Genomic DNA, 19,980 nt, shown 5'->3' on the forward strand with positions numbered 1-19,980 from the left:
TCCCAGTGCCTCATCCTTTTTTTCGGAAGTGCCTGCTCTACTGACGGTCGGTCAGGTCTTGTGCCTCGAGTTAGGGTGCAGCTTACCACGCACCCCACCAAGAATCTTGAACACCCCCCGCAAAGACTTCCATTTCCCCTAACACCCCTTTAGGACATGCAACTGCCCCCATTGGGAATCACACTCTTATGGTCTTAAATACATTTTCACAAAAATGCTTTTGGAAATCTGGGATTCCCCTTTCTTAAGGTAATTGAGACTGGATCCCCATTGAAACTTTCTAAACCGAAATTGATATAAATTTTCCAAGGAAGAAAGTCAGGTTCTGGAATCGAGGTGGATAAGTGGGTTAGGACACTTCACTCATCATCTAACTGAGTGACAGTCAGTCTGGTGGGGCTGAGGTAGACCTTTGGCAATATATAAATCAGAATCATTCCTACCAAAGTAAGACCCAACGAACCAGAGGGGGTAATTTCAAAGGAGATCTGAGGGACAAATGTTTTCCAGAGAGTGATAGGTGCCTGGACTGCACTGTAGGCTGGTGGCAGAGGCAGATACCTGAGGGACTTTTAAGGGACGTTTAGATAGGCACATGAGTGTGAGGAAAATGGAGGGATAAGGACATTGTGTAGGCAGTAGGAATTAGTTTTGATAACTAATTTAAATCAGCACAACATTGTGGGCAGAAGGGCCTGTTCCTGTGAGATACTGTTCTGTGAAAATATTCAGTATTCATTACTATTCATGAATTTGAACAATTCCATGATAAACCTATTGTTGTGTTTCAGGACTACACCATACCGCAAATATCCTTGTTCCCAGATTCCAATGGAGAGGGGAAGAAGCTGTCATTTAACAGTGCATCTGAGGATATCCGAATATTTGGCTATCCACCAAAAACCACGTCCATCATCGTGAACTCTGGATTGTAAGTCCCCACCCCTGGAGCGACGGAGGATGAGGGGTGACCTGATAGAGGTGTATAAGATGCTGAGAAGCATTGATCGTGTGGATAGTCAGAGGCTTTCTCCCAGGGCTGAAATGGCTAACACCAGGAGGCACAGTTTTAAGGTGTTTGGAAGTAGGTACAGAGGGGATATCAGGGGTAAGCTTTTCACACAGAGAGTGGTGGGTGTGTGTAGAATGCACGGCCGGCAACTAGTAGAGAGGGATAGAATGTGGTCTTTTAAGAGTCTCTTAGGTAGGTACATGGAGCTTAGTAAAATAATGGGCTATGCTGTAGGGTAATTCTGGGCAGTTTCTCGAGTAGGTTACATGGTCGGCACATCATCATGGGCCTAAGGGCCTTTAATGTGCTGTAGATTTCCATGTTCTCAATATGATTTACTTTAGATGTGTTAGTTGAGGGTTGGCGTTCACTTGAATTCTGGAAGCTTCTGTTTAAGTTAAGGTGGGAGAGTCAGAGCAGAATTTGGGAAAATTTGTAGCCATTGACAGTACTTTGACTAAGTGATGCACCATCAATAACTCTCGGAGACGTGAGTCGAGATAGGCTTTTATTCGCTGGAAGAAAGCACCGTCAGCAGCAAGAGCCCACCCCACAACATCCTGGAGACTGAGGGAGGAGCAGTGCCTCCAATCGCCTTTATACAGGGGTCTGTGGGAGGAGCCACAGGAGTAGTCAGCAGAGGGCATGGCCAGACAGGTATATGTAGTTCACCACACTAAGTCACTGAAGAAATTGAAGATGCTGTGGATATGAAAGTCTTTATTCCTCCCCGACAATCAGACTTTCTCAGTTGAGTCCCACAAGCTCAAAGTACATCACATTCCTACACCCTGAAGATCAATGGTAACAGCAGGGGGTTCAATACAATCTTGAGTCACAAAGATATTGTTTATTTCAATACTTTGGGTTGGCAATGCTTCCTTTGAATTGCATACCTGCAGTGAGAGATGAATGTTCAAATACCTTGGCTGAGATACACTAATTGCAAGCTTCCTTGGATTTCCATGGTAGGGTGACACGATAGTATAGTGGTCAGCACAATGATTTACCATACCAGCGACCCAGGTTCAATTCACCCCACTGTCCTGTAAGGAGTTTGCATGTTCTCCCCTTGATCCTGTGGGTTTCCTCTGGGTGTTCCGGTTTCCCCCCACTGTCCAAAGACACACCAGTTGATAGGTTAATTGGTCACTGTAGATTGTCCTGTGATTTGGTTAGGGTTCTTGTTTGAATTAATATCGGCTATATTCACGTAACTCCAGAGTGCTCCCTAACAGTGCTGAGCAGAAATATCCTGAGATCGAAACTGCTCTCCCCATAGCAAAGATGTCAGGGTTGACCTCAGCACTGCTGTAAGTGTTCCAGAATACTAATACACAACTAGTGAAGACAGGATCAGGCCTCAGCCTCGCTTGTTCCAGGGTCAATGCACACTGCACAGGTTCCCATAGGAGTACATAGGCTATTAGAGGGCAGTCAATGCATGTGCAGTTAACTGAGAAACATCTGATGTTTTCAGGAAGGGAGAGAAAAGGGTCAGTGGGTGGGGGCAACATGAAACTTGAAATTATATAGAACCCGAAGTAACATCCCAAAGGGTTGTGGAGAAGGTTTGTTAAGCTACCGTCGGGGAATTGCTACAAGCCCACTGGGAAAATCAAAACCCAATGTCTGCAAATCCATGAGCCAGCAAGAGACTGAAGATGGCCTGTCCTGGGGTTAAAGGACTGTGTAGATTTGTGAGAGGGTGGATGGAATGGAAGAAAGGGGTTTGTTTTGCTTTTGTTTGTTTTCTACCTTGTTGTGTTCGGAGTGTTCCACTGAGCATTGATTGAAGATTCAAGAACGTATAAATTAGACAACCTTGAGATTTGCTTGCTCACAGGTAGCCACAAAGCAGGAATCCTGAAATAACCCATTTAAAGAAAATAAAAGAATAAAAATAAAAAATAAAATTCCAACAGTCGAGGCGCAAAAAAATGCAAATCATGCAACCAATTGAAGTGAACAATAAAATTCCAAACCAAAATTGAGTTCTTGGATGCAAACCCCAGAGCTGCCTGGAGTAGGCCGAAAGCCTCGCTTATCAGTTCATTGTGCTTGTGGCACGGCAGCTGGGGCAGTCTCCATAGCAGCACCATGGAAATGACCATTGTGCAGAACAAGCCAATGCTCTGTCTTTTCAATCTATCTGGGCTGCCGTTTAAATTGTTCAAACAACGGAACATTAAAAGGCTCCGGTGCCCTGAGAGAGGAGCAGAGATTGTGGAGAGCGAGCAAAATTGTGGAACATAAAAATAGAACTAGCAGGAAACAAAGGGGTAATCATTCCTGTGAAGTAAAGGATAGGTCGAGTTTTAAAGCTCATCAACTCCATTCACAGTGAGCTGTTCAGCTCCTTTCCCTGTCTCAGAGGCTGCTGGGAGCTGGTTCAATAAGAACTTTCAAAGGTGAATCGGATAAATACTTGAAGAAGAAAGATTGGCAAAGCTGTGGGTTGCATCGGTTGTTAACACAAACAATGCATTTCACTGTGTGTTTCAATGTACATGTGATCAATAAATGAATCTGAATCTGAATTAACAAGTCACAAAGGAAGATTTTGGCCCAGCTGACCAAACAGCGGAGTAATGGGCATCAGGCAAACACAAAAGGCTGAAGCTGAAGGAACTCCAAGATTTTAGGGGGTTGTAGGCATGGTGGTTACAAAGTAGAAAGAGGAAAGAGACACGGGGGGATTTTGAGCACAAGGATGAGAATTTTAAAGTCTGTTTAAAAGATTGAAACTAACGCGTCTTTATCTCTGCAGGTGGCTGGTTTACTCTGAACCTTTCTTTGAAGGGCAGCTGTGTGCCTTGGAAGTAGGTGGCTATCGCACACTGCAGGAATGGGGAGCGGAGAGAGCACAAGTGGGGTCACTGCTACCCCTACAAATGGTACACAAACTCGTGCAGCAATAAAATCAAAGTAGCGGGAAATCGGGGGGTAACCATTCCTGTGCAGTGAGGGGTTAGGTCAGGTTTTAAAGCTCACCAATGCCATTCACAGTGCTGGGAACTGGTTCAATAAGCACTTTCAAAGGTGAACTGGATAAGTACCTGAAGAGGAAAGATCTGCAAGGCTGTGGAGAATGGCATAAAACTCAGCCAGTTAGCATGAATAGATGGGCTGATGCAGGCATGGCATCGTAGTGTAGCATCTACTGCAATACTTCCCAGCGCAGGCAATTGGAGTTTGATTCTCACTGTTGTGAGAATTTCAATTCCCACCCATGCCCGTAAGGAGTTGGTACGATCTCCCCGTGTCCCCATGGGTTTCCTCCAGTTTCCTCCCACAGTCTAAGTATGTACCTGTTGGTAGGTTAATTGATCTTTGTAAATTGTCCCGTGATTAGGCTAGGATTAAATTGGGGAATTGCTGGGCAGCGCAGCTTGAAGAGCCTTTTCCATGCTATATCTCGATAACTAAATAAATGAATAAATAAATACAGTGTCTTCATTTGCAGACCATGTGGTTAAATATTATTACTGATATATTTGCAGAGTGGACCCAGAGTGGAGAGGCCATACGAACCAAAGGTATGAAGTCTTCATTTATTTTACTGGCAATAGATAACATTGAGCTACATCAGGTAAAGAAGATTTCTGCATTTTTGCAAATGAAATCCTTTAAAATGTTAAAGCCCTACCTTCACCCTCTCCCAGTTTCACCTATCACCTACTGCCTTGTACTCCTTTCTAACCCCACCACCTTCTTACTCTGGCTTCTCACCTTTATTCTCAGTCCTGAAGAAGGAGATTTCCAGATTTCTCACCTTTATTCCATTCCTATAAAATGTTGCCGGAGAAAATAGTTTCACTTTTTCTCTGCTTTCTTCTCACCCTGTTCTCCCACCTGGTAAAGCCGACACTTATTGCTTGTTCTGCCCTGATGAGAATAAGAAAGTACAGGACCTTTGGAACGGACATCACCAGGTTGAGGAGCAGTGATTACCCCTCGACCATCAGGTTATTGAACCAAAGGTGATAACTTCATTCAACTTCACTTACCCCATCACTGAGATATTCCCACAACCAATGGGCTCACTTTCAAGGACTCTTCATCTCGCGTTCTCATTATTTATTCCTATGAATTTATATTTGCATTTACACAGTTTGTTATCTTTTGGTAGCTCTCTGGTTGATCTTTCATTGATCCCGTTATAGTTACTATTCTATAGATTTGTTGAGTATGCCCACAGGAAAATGAATCTCAGGGTTGTATATGGTGACATACATATACTTAGATAATAAAATCTACTTTGAACTTTGAATGGATACCATAGCAACAGAAGATGATTGATACTTCTGAAGATCTGGCTAGACATCATCAGAGGGAGTGTAAGGGCCAACCGCATCAAAGTAGGTTTGCAATCACATGTACATTCAGCCAAGGTAGCAGAGTTTCATTCTGCATTAACACTGATGGACTGTGTGTCTTTTCAATGGACAATATTTTTGTGGTTACTTTAGTTGCTTACTTCTTTTTACTTTTTCATTTTGAAAGTTTACTTCAGTTTTCCAGACTTTTTATGAGCGGTAGCAGAATATGGTAATAAACGGTCTAGCTTAGTATAGTTATGTTTCTGAGCTAATAATTCAGGTACTTGGACCAGATATATAAGTTTGAATCCCAGCAGGGCAAATAGGAAGTTTAAGTTCAACTAATGAAATCAAATCCAAAATCCGAATCCTGATGGAACATTAACTCTTCATTCCACTCCATAGATAATGCATGACCTGCTGAGTTCCTCCAGCATTTTGTGTGTTTTACCCCAGAATAAAAAGTTAGTTTTATTAATGATAACAATGAGATGGGTGGCATGCTATCAGAGTCAGAATCAGGTTTAATATCACCAGCATATGTCGTGAAATTTGTTGTCTTGGTAGTAGCAGTACATTGCAATACATAGTAATAGAGAGAAAAAGAAAAGTGGATTACAACAAGTATATATATTAAATAGTTAAATTAAACAAGTGGTGCCAAAATAAACATTAAAAAAGTAGTGAGGTCGTGTTTATGGATTCAATGTCTTTTCAAGGAAGGAAATGTGCTGTTGTTTCTTGGTCTGGATTGAGTGGCTTGTTGTGTTAGGAGGTGACTTTAGACAAGGGTTGACTGCTCTTTTCAGTCTTGTAATAACTTTCTCATTCTGTAAATGACCCTGGGTGCCCAGCACCAAATTATCTGCTGTTCAAATGCAGTGAGTGATGGCTACTAAATTCTGCCCTGATGAACAACATGTGTCTCCTGTGAGAGAAGTCAAAAGAGCACCTAGGATGCCAGTTGTGATTCAATCACATTGATGTGGGCCTCTCTACTGCCCGTTATGCTGGTGGCATTTAAGGAAGCAATGAAGGTCCTCCATCACTGGTGGTGCACAAGGCTTCTTTCATCATGTCAGTAGTCGGTTTTCACCACAGTCTGTCATGCAGGTTCCAGGTGGAGATTCAGGAATACCGTCACATTCAGATGGAGCGGGACACTTCATTGCTGTTTCCATAACAATTTTCTTTTACCGGTCAGGGATGCTAGCCCTGAGCCGAGCCCTCCCTCGATCCTAGAGGACTGGTGGACCACTCACAGTCTGGCCTCTACCCCTGGAGCTGTTTGCCATGGGTGGCCCCACCAAGAGCCTGAGCATGAAGCCCTGAATCCAGGCAACATAGCTCTCCAGGTCATTGGAAGCACACAAACCACAACAAGGTTGTTGTCGTCTTGGGGATAAATAGGTTCAAAATTAGAAGGCAGTTATTGAATCAGATGTGTATTTATGGTTTAATGGTCACTTTTACCCGTGAGAACATGGAACATAAAACACTACAGCACAGTAACAAGCCCTTTGGCCTAACGTCTGTATCCACTATGTCAAACAAAACTAATTCCTTCTGCATGCACATGGCCTATATCCCTCAATTCCCTGCCTCTCTAAATGCCGCAAAATGTTGCTATTGTACCTGCTTCCATCATTACTCATGGCAGCACGTTCCAGGTCCAACCAACCTCAGTGCTAAGAACTTTTTGCCTTAAAGAAAATGTTAATTAGTTTTTTAAATTGTCGCAGCATTCCCAAGCTTGTAATGTAGAATTTGAATGCTTGTTTTCTGGATATTCCTGCCCTCAGAGCTAACGAGGCACCATGAGAACACCATGGTGTTCAGATGGCGGATTGCATGTGCCCAAGTTAATGATTCTGTTGTAACGTACGCTCTTTCCTTCCCGGTGGGCTCTCTTCCTGTATCCCAGGTTCCTGATTTGTAAAAGGCCGCTCTTCTTTCTTTCAGCTCTCCATCTTTGAGAAGGCTTATTACGTGGGAAGAAACAGAGACGTGCGTGGAGATTCCTCAGACTTCCTTTCCCGTTACCCCAGCAATGGGGCACCCCTCTCCAATGCAGGCTCTATCAAAGTGCATGGAGGAATGTAAGTACCTGGCCACAAGAAATTTGTTAAAGTAGCAAAAACAGTAAAGTTGCTCTTCAATGCAGCTTCCTCACCACTGATCCTTTAGAGCAGGGCTTCCTGACCTGGCGTCCACAGGCGTCAGTTAACAGTAGGGGTGCATGACTGGGAACCCCTGCTGTACAGGGATGGGTGAAGGAGAGCTGCTGAGGGAGGACTATGCTCCATCATTCCGTCTGGTTGCTGACGAGGCTCCAATGCTCAGGATAGAAAAGAGGATGTAGAAGGCTATAGATGCAGCCAGCTCCATCATGGTCACAAGTCTCCTCACCATCAAGGACATCTTCAAGAAGGCGCTATCCATCATTATGGACCCTCACCATCTAGGACACGGCCGCTTCTCAAATTACTTCCGTCTCAAATCTATACCTAATATTAAATTGTATAGGAGCTGGCTGCCTCGCTGTCTGGTATGGGTGGGTACGGGGCACTGCACAGGATCGAGATGCAGAAAGTTGTAAACTCAATCAGCTCCATCATGGGCACTAGCTCCCCCAGCATCCAGGACATCTTCAAACTGCAATGCCTCAAAAAGGCGGCATCCAGCACTGAGGACCCCCATTACCCAGAACATGTCTGGTTCTCATTGCTAACGTCAAGGAGGAGGAAGACACACACTCAGCGATTCAGGAACAGCTTCTTCCCCTCTGCCATCTGATTTCTGAATGGACATTGAACCCATGAATACCACCTCACAATTTTTTTATTCCTCTTTTTGCTCTGCTTATTTGATTTAACTTTTTAGTATACATATATACAGAGTAATTTACAGTTTTTATTATGTATTGGACTGCACTACTGCCAAGACAACAAATTTCATGACACTTGCCAGAGATGTTAATCCTGATACTGATTCTTATTCTGATTTTGATTATTGTAAACTATTTTTGTAGCTTTCTTGTAACATTTGTCTTGCCACAGAACAACAAATTTCACGACATACTGTATGTCACTGATAATAAATGTGATTCCGATTCTGATTCAGGAGCTACTTACTGGGCAGTCGGCTGCCAAGCAGGCAAGAAATCATTGTGTTCTTGGCCTAGTGGAGGGTTTTCACCAGTCTGAGGCATTCTTGCACTGAATGCCAAATGTGTCCCTGTGCTTAGCAGTCTTGGCTATAACTCAAAGGATGAGTGGTTCAAAATCTCCGCTGACGCAGCCACAGAGTGCTGTATTGCTGGCAATATTGCCTTTCAAATGAAGCAAACTGTGACACCCCTGGCCCTGCTGTTTATCATAAATGATTGAACAAACAGCTGGACTGATTTCTCATGTTTTCTGAAGAAACACAACAAATGGTGGAGGAACTCTACGGGTCAAATAGGTATATGGAGGAATTTAAGGTGGGGGGGGTTATATGGGAGGCAGGGTTTGAGGGTCGGCACAACATTGTAGGCCGAAGGGCCTGTACTGTGCTGTGCTATTTTATGTTCTAAACAGCCCTAATGGACGAAAACGGACAGTCATCATTTTGGGTGGGACCCTTCATCTGGACTGAGATACAGGGGGCGGGGAGCCAGTGTAAAAAGATACAGGGAAGCAGTGGAGCAAGAGCTGGTGGGTGGTAGGTGGATCCAGGTGAGGGGATGGTAGGTAGATAAAGGATGGGGGAGTGGGAATGGCATCAGAAGTTTTTGCTTCACTCCTCCTCTCTACCTTTAAATCCCCTTTAGTTTTCAGTCCAGATGAAAGGTCTTAACCGGAAACCTCTGAAACCCCTTTTACCAGGCATCTCTAGAGATGCAGCCCATTAGTCCCTCACCAGACTCAGCCATGAGAAAACCACCTTTCCCAGGCTCTGTACGTCGCGGGTCGATATGACTTGTGTCCCACCAAAACTGGGAAGTTGGAATGTCTCGACCACCCGAACCCCAATCTGTGTGAATACTGTGTAAACAGCTCCTAAGCAGCTGTCCATCAGCCAGAAGTAACAGATTGTACACTGTGCATAATTATAAAGTATATTTATAAATGCTAACTTAATCCAACCGTTATTAAAAAAGAATTAAACAAAAGGGCTCATCATAACTAAACAGTCAAACGTGGAGGTCAAGTCTTCCAACAGCTGGTGTGTCCGATGTATTGATGGCACCAACTCCTATTCGTCAATCATCAGTAGGATTTCCCTCTTGGACTCCATCGAGTTGCACATTCCCATTGGATCAAATCCTATGACCAGTTCTCTCAAGCTTTTTTTCTCCATCTCTTGTCCATGTCAGTGTCCATCAAAAAAACTCTCCGACTGGCATTCTCTAAAACCTTCTCCCAATTCCACCATCCTGGTTGTTTGACACTACGTTCCTAAGCATGAACATCACAACCCCTTATCTTCAATGATAACCCAAGCACTACCAGCAGAACATACTGCTTCGACAGAATGCCATTAAATTAAATACCCTACAACAGTAGCAGTAAATCTTAACCAGGGCGCTACACCTCACCTGATGCCCACCATAGATGCTCCCTCACCCGAAGAGTTAATCCAGTATTTGTGTGATGCTCCAGATTCTGCAGTGTCTCGTCTCTCTTCTGGGACAATGTTCCTCCCTCACTGTGAGGTCCTCCATTGCTTGGGTTGTTGCATCCTAGCGGACTACATGATACACAAGCCAGGGCAATATGATAATGGAGAGCAAGCTGTTGCCCACATAGCAGGCTCCCCCTCTCCACGTGGCTGATGAATCAAAAGGATTGGCAGAGACCAAGACAAATTAGCCCAAGTGGTGTCACGGGAGTTGCCAGTCAGCATTGAACTGCCTTAGAGACTCCAGCTCAGGACTTTTCCTCTGGGTTTATCTCTGGAGCCTTCCCCATGAGTGGGTATAGCTACAAGGCAGCAGAGGCTTGAGATCAGAATTTTTTGTTCTTCTAGATGAGCTGCTAATCGTGGCTAACAAGCCCTATCTTCCCAAAGCAACTAGTTTTAAGGCAACACTGTCTATTCCCCTTCTCCTGTCTGTGAAAACAGTTCCACTGGGCTTAGTAGCTAAGCCACAAGTGAAGGCCAGGAGCTGGACTTGGTTGTTAGAGGCTATGTGCACAATATTGAGAACATTTAATAGCTTATCCTCACTAACTCCCCCGACTATGACAGTTTTAAGGAACCTTGCTCACTGAACATCACAGAACAGTAGAAAGGGTGACTTCACCTGTTAATTACTCCGGCTAAGAAATTGACATTTGCCTTTCCACTGTGTAACAGTGACTGTAATTCTGGAATGTTTCATTGGCTGTGAAGTTCTGAAAGAACAGGTACAAAGCTTCTTCCTGCTGTCAACCTCCTGAAAATACTTGATGTTAATTGCTGACATTAAAACAATGTAAAGCTGACAATTGGTTCTTTAAAATGTTGTTGCAGTTGGGTTGGCTACTCGAAGGAAGGGTTCAGAGGTCACCAGTATCTGTTGGAGGAAGGCGAGTACCCGGACTGGATGTCATGGGGTGGCTACAATGAGGATTTAAAGTCCTTGCGTGTCATCCGGGCGGTAAGTATTGAGATGGTGGCGGAAGGTGGTGGAGGTGTTGACCATACACAGGGGGCAGCAGTGCTTTTGCTGCTGAGGATCGGTGGGGTTGAGGGGGGTAATAGATCAGCAATAATGGGACGGCAGAACGGACTCTCCAAAAGGGCGCTGAATGACCTAATGTGCTCCTATGTCTTGTGGAACAGTTCAGCCTCGAGGGAGCCTTGGTTTCCAGTTGATCGTCTCGGCCGGGGGGGGGGGGGAGGTCAAAGAGTCATAGAAAAGTACAGCACAGAAACAGGCCCTTTGGCCCATCTAGTCCATGCTGAACCATTTAAACTGCCTGCTTCCATTGAGCTGCACCCAGACCATACCCTCCTTACCCCTACCATCCATGTACCTATCCAAACTTCTGTTCAATGCTGAAATCAAGCTGGCTTGCACCACTTGCTCTGAGCTAGTGGGAGCTGAAAGAGTGATCTAAAAGAGACTGATATTAAGAACAGAGCAAAGGGAGTGGTACAAGTCGGAGTATAATTTCAAAGAATATAATGAGCCAAAAATTCTGTGCTGTGTGATTTTTTTGGAAGTAGCAACATTGGGTGCTGGAGCTCCTGGGCCCAGGGGCAGGGGGAAATCAGCCGTGATTCCTGCTCCTGATTGACGTACGCAAAGGGATTGGGGTGGTGTGTGTGCTTCGGTATGGCGATTGGGACTGGGAACAGGCACTTTGTGCTGATAACTACTGCCTCCTAACATACGAGGCACAAATAAATAAAATACACGTGACAGGGAAAGCCAATTAACTTAACGTGAGGCTTGCCAGTGTCTGTGGTATCCACTCACTCTGGAAGCTTTTCTTTCCTTTAAAAAGTTGCCTTTGTTGTTAGCTTGAATCACTATTCTCCAATATCTTTGTCAGTGAAAGGATAAGAACCCGAGGGAGGGACCTGTAAGTTCCTGAGCAATGCTGCCCTGTCAAATGTATGATCATGGTGTCAGGGGAGTTCAAGTTGATAACTTCTTCATTGTTAAAGTATGTTTGGAAGGTGACCCTGTTTGATGTGCTTTGTTTTGAAGGACTTTTCCAAACCGATGATCACTTTGTACCCAGAAAATAATTGTGAGGGAGAGTATTCAACTACTGCGGTTGATTCAGTGGCAGACATGGAAGCAACCGATTCTGGGGATATTATACAGTCCATCAATGTACTGAGTGGCGTGTAAGTAACAGCAGGCACAGTGAGCAGACTGTTCAGGTCCATACGAGGATTGCTGTTTCATTTCGGAAAAGCTGCTGTTCTTTCCTTCAGCTGAACATGTGTGCTCTGCTGACCCCCAGTGGCAGAGGGAAGGATACTGTTGCAGAGTCGTTCTGAGCTTCAACGGACAGATCCTCGGGAAGCAGGCAGCGCGTGTAGGGAGAGAAGAGTAGCCTTAGCTTTTCAGGTCACTGAATGCTACCTGAGCTGCTCAAAGTTTGCAGAAATTAGCTTTTTTTATTTCCAATTTCCAGCATCTACAGTTTTTATATCGTAAATAATTAATTGGCTTATTATTGTTGCATGAACTGAGATACAGTGAAGAGCTTTTGTTTACCTGCCATGCAAACAAACCTTCTTCTTCAGCCCTTCACCCCTGCTGGGGCGTAGGCCGCCAACAGCAGCTTGCCGAAGTCCTCTGTCCTGGGTTTAAATAGGTTGTCCCCATCTACAAAGACCCTCCCCCCACCCTGCAAGGAGATCTTTGGAGCTTCTGTTGGTGTACCTGTAGCTCTGGGTTTTAAGGGATGGGTTGCTAGCCCCATGCCCAGCCCCCCTCCTTCTGCAGTCGGGCTTGGGACCGTCCATGGCAGAGTTCTCCAGCCAAATCAACCCATATATAAATAGGTCAAAAAACAGAAAATAAAACAGAATACAGAATATTGTTGACAATGGAAATGGAATTGGCTTATCGTTGTCACATATACTGAGATACAGTGAAACATTAGTCTTGCAGATTGTTCACACAGATCAAATCATTACACAGTGCATTGAAGGAGAACAATAACAATGCAGAATAAAGTGTACCAGCTACAGAGAATGTGCAGTGCAGGTAAATAATCAGGAGCTAATCTATCTCAGGTGTTTTGGGTCTGTGTGTGCTGGAGGGGTGTAATGAAATTTGCAACCGTTTATTGTGGAGTGTCATATTCCTAGTGAGACTGATATTGGTTGAACTTGGGCTTAGAGTGGGTTGTGACCCATTGTCAATTCTGGCTACCTGACAAAAACAAGAGACAATTGGCCTTCAATGTCTCGGGGAGAAAATGGCAGAAATACAATAAGATGTCTGAAGAATCTGTATGCAGGTAACGGGACAGACTCGGGTACAGGACTCAGCACTGAATTGAGAGAGTATGTCTGAAAATGAGACTGTCCTTTAGTATCTAGAACTGTGAGGAACATTCTTCAATACCCAGCTCACAGGAATGTGTCAATGTCATTTTGGTTTCTGCTAAACTCATCACTTCTTTTTCAGCTGGGTAGCCTATGAGGGCGCCAACTATTCTGGAGCTCAATACATCGTAGAGAAGGGTATTTACCGGAATCCTCAAGAGTGGGGTGCCCAGAGCTGTCAGATTGGCTCATTGCAACCTATCTTACAGGTAAGTACACCAACCACCTGGATGAGGCCCTCCATTGGTTGGGGTCAACTGTGGATGTTGCGTCCTAGCTGTCTATGTGATGCACAAGTTAGGGTACGACAGTGTGGTAAGCTGGTGCCCATGTAGCAGGCTCACCCTCTCCACGTAGGAATGCCCAAGACTGGTACAGTTTGCCAGTCAGCTTTGAATTCAGTATAGGACTGCCTTAGGGACTCCAGCTCTGGCCGGGCCTGCTGCGTTCCTCCAGCATTTTGCGTATGTTGCTCGGATTTCCGGCATCTGTAACTTTTCTTTTGTTTGTGATCAGATTACTACATTGCCAAGTCTCTTCCGGGGATTCCAAGTCTCTTCTCTTCGATGGGAGTTCAGTGAAACCCTCTCTCACTGCTCCCCCTCTGTGATCCCTGCTGCCCTTCAACTCTTCGACCACCAATCAACTTCCCAGCTCTTTACTTCATCCCTCCCCCTTCAATTTTCACCTATCACCTTGTATTTCTTTCTCCCTTCCCCCCACCTTTGAAATCTACTCCTCAGCATTTTTTCTCCAGTCCTGCCGAAGGATTTCAGCCCGAAACATGGACTGTACTGGTTTCCATAGATGCTGCCTGGCCTGCTGAGTTCCTCCAGCACTTTGTGTGTGTTGCTTGGATTTCCAGCAAGTTTTCTCTTGTTTGTGTCCGGATTTTTCACTTCCACTCACGAATCCTTTCCCGTGAGTGGGTACAGCCCCAAGGCAGTGGAGGTTTGAGATTAGAATTTTTCTTCTCCGAAATCAGCTGCCAACAGTGGCTGATAAGCCCCACCTGTCCAAAGCAACTAGTTTTAAGGTGCCAGGAGCTCACTTTGGCCCCTTCTCCTATCCGCGGTAAAGGTTCCACTGGGCTTAGTAGTTAAGCCAAATGTGAAGGCCAGGAGCTGGATATGGTTGTCAGAAACTATTTGAGATGCACGCCATTGGGAGCATTTAATAGATAATGGGAGCTTACTACACAATCCCCCACATGAGCTATAACAATCTTATGGAATCATTACCTGGATACCATGTGTATAAACCAGAGCTTCCCAGGTTTCAGTGAAAGGCTTCAGGCCCATTTTCCCAATCTCAGTAAAGTAAGCAATCTCCTGAAATACCCAGAGGTGGCCTGTCGCAGGGATTCGCAGGGATCTGTAGCAGCTTTGTGGATAGGACGCAGCATGTTACCTTTGGTATTAGCAATGTGTATATGGTCATGGAAACTGCTTCAGAAAGGTAATTGTGTCCACTCTGAATTACTGACCTTGTGAAAGGATGTGAACAAGCCTATCACCACACTAAGCGTTCTGAAGGAGCCAGTGTGTCCAAATTAGATTTTATCAAATGGAGTGGCAGAATTTTTCTAGCATTCAAAAATAACTTTCCAAATTATAGGATTAGGTAAAGTTCAAGGATCAAAGTTCAAAGTAAATTTTATCATCAGTGTACATGTATATCATCATATAAAACCTGAGGTTCATTTTCCTTCAGGCTCACCCAGCAAATCTTTTAGAATAGTAACTGTAACAGGATCAATGAAAGATTAACCAGAGTATTGATAGCAACAAACTGGGGAAATGCAAATATAAGTAAATAGTGATAGTCCTCAAAGTGAGATCATTGGTTGTGGGAACATTTCAACGATCAGCTCCTTGGTCTTGCTGACATTGAGTGAGAAGGTGTTGTTATAGCACCACTCAGGCAGATTTTCACTCTCACTCCAGTATGCCGACTCATCACCACCTTTAGCTTGTGAAATTATTATATCTCTTTGCTGATCTTGGCACAAATCCTTTTATTTATTTAGAGATACAGTACAGAACGGACCCTTCTGCCCCTTCCAGCAACCCCTATTTTAAACCTAACCTAATCATGGGGCAATTTACAAAGACTAATTAACCTACCAACCGATATATCTTTGGATTGTGGGATGAAATCAGAGCACCTGCAGAAAATCCAAGCATTCCACAGAAGGGAAGTACAGACTCCTTAGAGGTGACCTCGGAATTGAGCTCTGAACTCTGACACCCCGAGCTGTAATAGCGTCATGCTAATTGCTAAACTACTGTGGGGTCTAGATTTGTTAGGTAACTCTCACAACTATTAAAACTCTGCCAATAAACCTATCTCAACAAATTCCCACATTACTGATTTCTGTATTATTTATCATGCATAAGACACAAACTGACTTTGAGTGGTACCGTCTCGTTTTTTTGTGTGTTCAGGTGGAGTCAAGTGGTCAGCAGTTCAGACTGAAGGTAAGAATTATTCTCCATGTAAGCTGGTTATGTTTATTTTTTAAATACGATGAATTTGTTTTTATTGAGAGTACAAAAGCAAGGAAGTTATCCTTCATGGAATGCTGGTTGAGATACAGCCGGGGAATACAGGCTAGTAGTGGGTACCACGCTTTAGCCCTGGGGAGGATACAGAAGGGTTAACTGGAAAATGACTGAGGCAGAGAGGCTTCAGTGATCAGCAAAGCTGGGATTGCTCACCCAAAGCAGAATGATTGATGGGAAAGTTTGAAGCACAGAGAATCACAAGGGGATGAAAATGAAAAGAAACTTTCTATTGGCAGTAACCGGAGCAGATGAAAGGTATTGAAATAAAGCATCAGATTTGACCTGTAAGGTGTTTTTTTTAATTTATGAGATACAATGCAGAATAGTCCTTTCTGCCCCTTCAAGCTATACCACCCAGCAACTCCCAACAACCCCAATTTAACCCTAACCTAATCATGGGACAATTTACAATGGCCAGTTAACCAAAGAAAGGTGTGTGTCTTTGTGAGAGGAATCTGGAGCACCCGGAGAATACCAACGCAGTCCATGGGGAGGATGTATAGAGACACCTTACAGAGGACTCTGGGATTGAACGCCAAATTCCGATGTCCCAAGCTGTTATAGCATTGCGCTCTGCTACACTACTGTAAGCCCTTAGCATTGACTAATTTGTGTTTGTTGGGGGGGGGGAGTAGTTGTTTATATCCTGACACATCTTGTGGTGAGCTACAATGGGGGGTAAAAACCTAGAAAGACATCAGCCTGCATCACTGCTTTGATGGCTAAACCTAATAGACTGCATTGGAGATTAGTCGTCAAACTGGTACAGAGTCAGGCACAAAATGCTGGAGGAACTTGGCAAGTCAGGCAGGATCTGTGGAAGGGAATAAGCAGTCAATGTTTCCGATCCAGAAGGAGTACAATCTAGAAGGTGATCAGTGAAGCCAGCTAGGTGTGGTGGGTGGGGGGAATGAAGTAAGATATTGGGAGCTGATAGCTAGAAAAGGCAAAGGGCTGGAGAAGAAAGAATCTGATAGGAGAGGAGATGGACCATGACAGAAAGGGAAGAAGGAGGGGCAGCTGAAGGAGGTGATTGGCAGGTGAGGAGAAGAGGTAAGAGGCCTGACTGGGGAATAGAAGCAGAGTGAAGGAAGGGAGGGCCGAATTACCGGAAGGAGAATTCAATTTGTGACCCGTTGCCTGTCTTTTTGGTTCTAATTTTGCCGGTTTCTGCCGTTATCAACTGCTTTTACTTCCTCTTTCTGTCCTGATGCAGGTACAATGAAAACAAGTTTCAAATTCTTTTCTTTCACCACCTAGATCCAGATCTTCTCAGAGTACGACTTCAATGGACGCTGCTTAGAAATTGAAGAAAACAAGATGGGGATTCCAAAAGAGTTTAAGCTTCAGTCCTGCAGGGTCCTAAGTGGCAGGTACAAACACTAATAGTCAATACGTTGTGAGCTGTTTTCTATCCTGGACCTGCTTCATGAATGGGCCAGTCGGTACAGGATAAATACTGGATGCATTGGATCAGATTTCATTCCAGAAGAACTTCTACAAGTGTCTGACTTTTGTTATGTTCACCTCTGTATGTTTATGCTCAAGTACTTTGATGAATTACTCCAAGCCTGAGCTAATAACGCAAACAGGTTATCAGAGTTCTAAATGAGCAGGACAATCAACTTGTCCCTTCATCAAACAAGGAGATTTAAATAATAGCAGCTGGACCGAGGAAAGTGAATTCAAGAACAAATCAGGATTGAAAACTCCTGATTGTAAACAGTTATCTTCATCATGGGCACCATTGAGGTGACAGCACCATGTGTGCACTGAATAATTTCTTCAATAAAAACAGTGTAAATAAGCCAGGTCTAAAATCTGCAGACAAATCATCACAAACTCCATGTTGTCAACACCATCAGCATCAGAAACAGGAAAAAGGAAATGTGATTGTGTATGATCGTGAAATATACTTACCATGCCAATGAGATAGAGGGTGACAACCTTTTGTGTGCAGTTTAAATTGCTTTGTGCGCTTGTAGCAAAAAATGTGTGCACGCGTGCCTTCGTACAATTTAGAGGGAGCTCTGTTCTGATCTATTCAATGAACTTCTGTATTGTGTCAGAAACTGAGGCACTATTTTTGTCAAGCTAGATGTGGAATGTTATGTGTGTGATAGAGGGTTTAGGACATTCTGCAGACACTGCGCACTAGTTAGTTGCTGGAAGCTCTGACAAGTCCAGAAATCGTATACTGTATCTCATTTCCTTATAGAGGCAAATGTCTGCATTGCTGCTCAATGGCTCCCCACACCGGAAGCCCGGAGCACTGCGTCCCTCAATCAGCAAGCTCTCATTTTACAATTGGGGCAGGCTAAACAAACGATTACCCTGTTCTGCAAATGATAGTTACCCTGCAGCTCAACTCTATTTACGTGACTTAATTGCCCTCAGGACTGCAGCTTAATATTAATGTCTCCAGTTTTATTCTGGTAGCTGTCAATGACCTGAAGCATTCATTGTCCAGAGGGAGAGAGCTCGAGATTTCCACTGCACTTTGTGTGAAGAAGTCTCCTGAGTGATATCTAATTTTAACAATCTACTCATTAATTCTCGTCTCCTCCACTAGAAGAAACAGATTTATTTATAACTGTAAACATCTTGATCAGCATGTCAATATTCTCCATTCAAGGAATTGTAGGCCAATTCTGTGTAACCTGTCTTCATGAAGTCATTCTGTTGAAATTGTGTGGGCTTCCTTGTCAAGGTGTGGTGGCAAGAACTGAGTCTGAACGTGATTCATACAAATTCGAAGATTCAAAGTACATTTATTATTGAAGTATGAATGCAGTATGAAATTTGTCTTCCCCACAGACAGTCACACAACAAAGAACCATAGAACCAACCTGCTCAAAGAAAAACATCCAACATCAAAACCCACCTGTCCGTGCACAAAAATAGTGCAAAAGGCAACAAAAGGTGAAAGCACAAAATCAAAAGGCATACTTCAATGAAGTTCAGCTTCATGTACAGTATCTGCAGGCCGCCCTGATTCAAATATCACCCAAAAGTAATAACAAAAAACAGCCACCAGAACTCGAACCAGAAACTAGAACACATGAAGTAAAACGAAGCAACACCTTTCTCTCTTTGCATTTCAAAACCTTGGAGTAAAGATAAATATTCCATTAATGATTCAATCAGTTTTGCACTTGGGAGGATCTGATTTATGTGGATTGAGAGAGAGTGGTTGGGAAGAGCGTAAAAGAGTAGAAGATAGACTATGTTCCTAGAGTTAGACTTGGGATAGAAAGAGGTTCTTGCCGAAGAATGTGGATCTGTTATGCTTAAATCATCATGTTCTCGGAGATCAATCATATATAATTTAGTGCGCTATCTTGAAGGGAACTAAAAGCTTGTGTTCCAGTCTGCACTCACTGATGCAGCTGAGGTTTATTTTTCAGCTGGGCTCTGTATGAAGGCCAGGACTACAACGGAAGGGTTTTTGTGGTTAGTGAAGGAGAGTACCCAGACCTCCAATCCATGGGCTGCAGGATGACCACGCACATCCGGTGTGTCAAAACCATCCCCCATGTAAGTATCCAACATTAACTCGCAATTTCTCTGTGCCCTGGAATGCAGAACCAACTGGTCCTTCTGGTTCAGTCAGATTTTTATTTATTTATATCTTTAGTTTTATTTAGAGATACTGCAGAGTGCAGAATAGGCCCTTCCGGCCCTTTGAGCCGTGCTGCCCCCCAACAACCCCCGATTTAACCCTACCCTAATCACAGGACAATTTACAACGACCAATTAACCTACCAACCAGTATGTCTTTGGACTGTGGGAGGAAACTGGAGCACCTGCTAGAAGCCCACACATTCCACCTGCGGCGACTCCTTACAGAGGACACTGGGATTGAACTCCAAACTCCAAAGCTACGAGCTGTGAGAGTGTCCCGCTCACTGCTAATGCTACCGTGTACATGGCATGACTAGTCTTGAGAGATAACGAAGATAAACATTAGCTTTATTTGGCACATATACATCGAAACATGCAGTGAAATACTGTATGTCATATGGGTCAAATCAAA

The 19,980-nt window shown here is 44.0% G+C and overlaps 1 protein-coding gene across 1 annotated transcript in view; it reads left to right on the forward strand.

Annotated features, from left to right (window-relative positions):
• Window positions 1-19,980, forward strand: part of LOC132383567 (beta/gamma crystallin domain-containing protein 2-like) — a 60,562-nt gene that overhangs the window by 25,532 nt on the left and 15,050 nt on the right. Inside the window, exons 6-15 of the mRNA XM_059954710.1 lie at window positions 792-931; window positions 3,783-3,909; window positions 4,516-4,551; window positions 7,297-7,433; window positions 10,834-10,960; window positions 12,020-12,162; window positions 13,460-13,586; window positions 15,825-15,857; window positions 17,205-17,317; window positions 19,352-19,481. Coding sequence (XP_059810693.1) covers window positions 792-931; window positions 3,783-3,909; window positions 4,516-4,551; window positions 7,297-7,433; window positions 10,834-10,960; window positions 12,020-12,162; window positions 13,460-13,586; window positions 15,825-15,857; window positions 17,205-17,317; window positions 19,352-19,481 — 1,113 coding nt within the window. The remainder of the gene's footprint in view (window positions 1-791; window positions 932-3,782; window positions 3,910-4,515; window positions 4,552-7,296; window positions 7,434-10,833; window positions 10,961-12,019; window positions 12,163-13,459; window positions 13,587-15,824; window positions 15,858-17,204; window positions 17,318-19,351; window positions 19,482-19,980) is intronic.

The sequence above is a fragment of the Hypanus sabinus genome, chromosome 30, assembly GCF_030144855.1.
Source record: "Hypanus sabinus isolate sHypSab1 chromosome 30, sHypSab1.hap1, whole genome shotgun sequence".
NCBI lineage: Eukaryota > Metazoa > Chordata > Chondrichthyes > Myliobatiformes > Dasyatidae > Hypanus > Hypanus sabinus.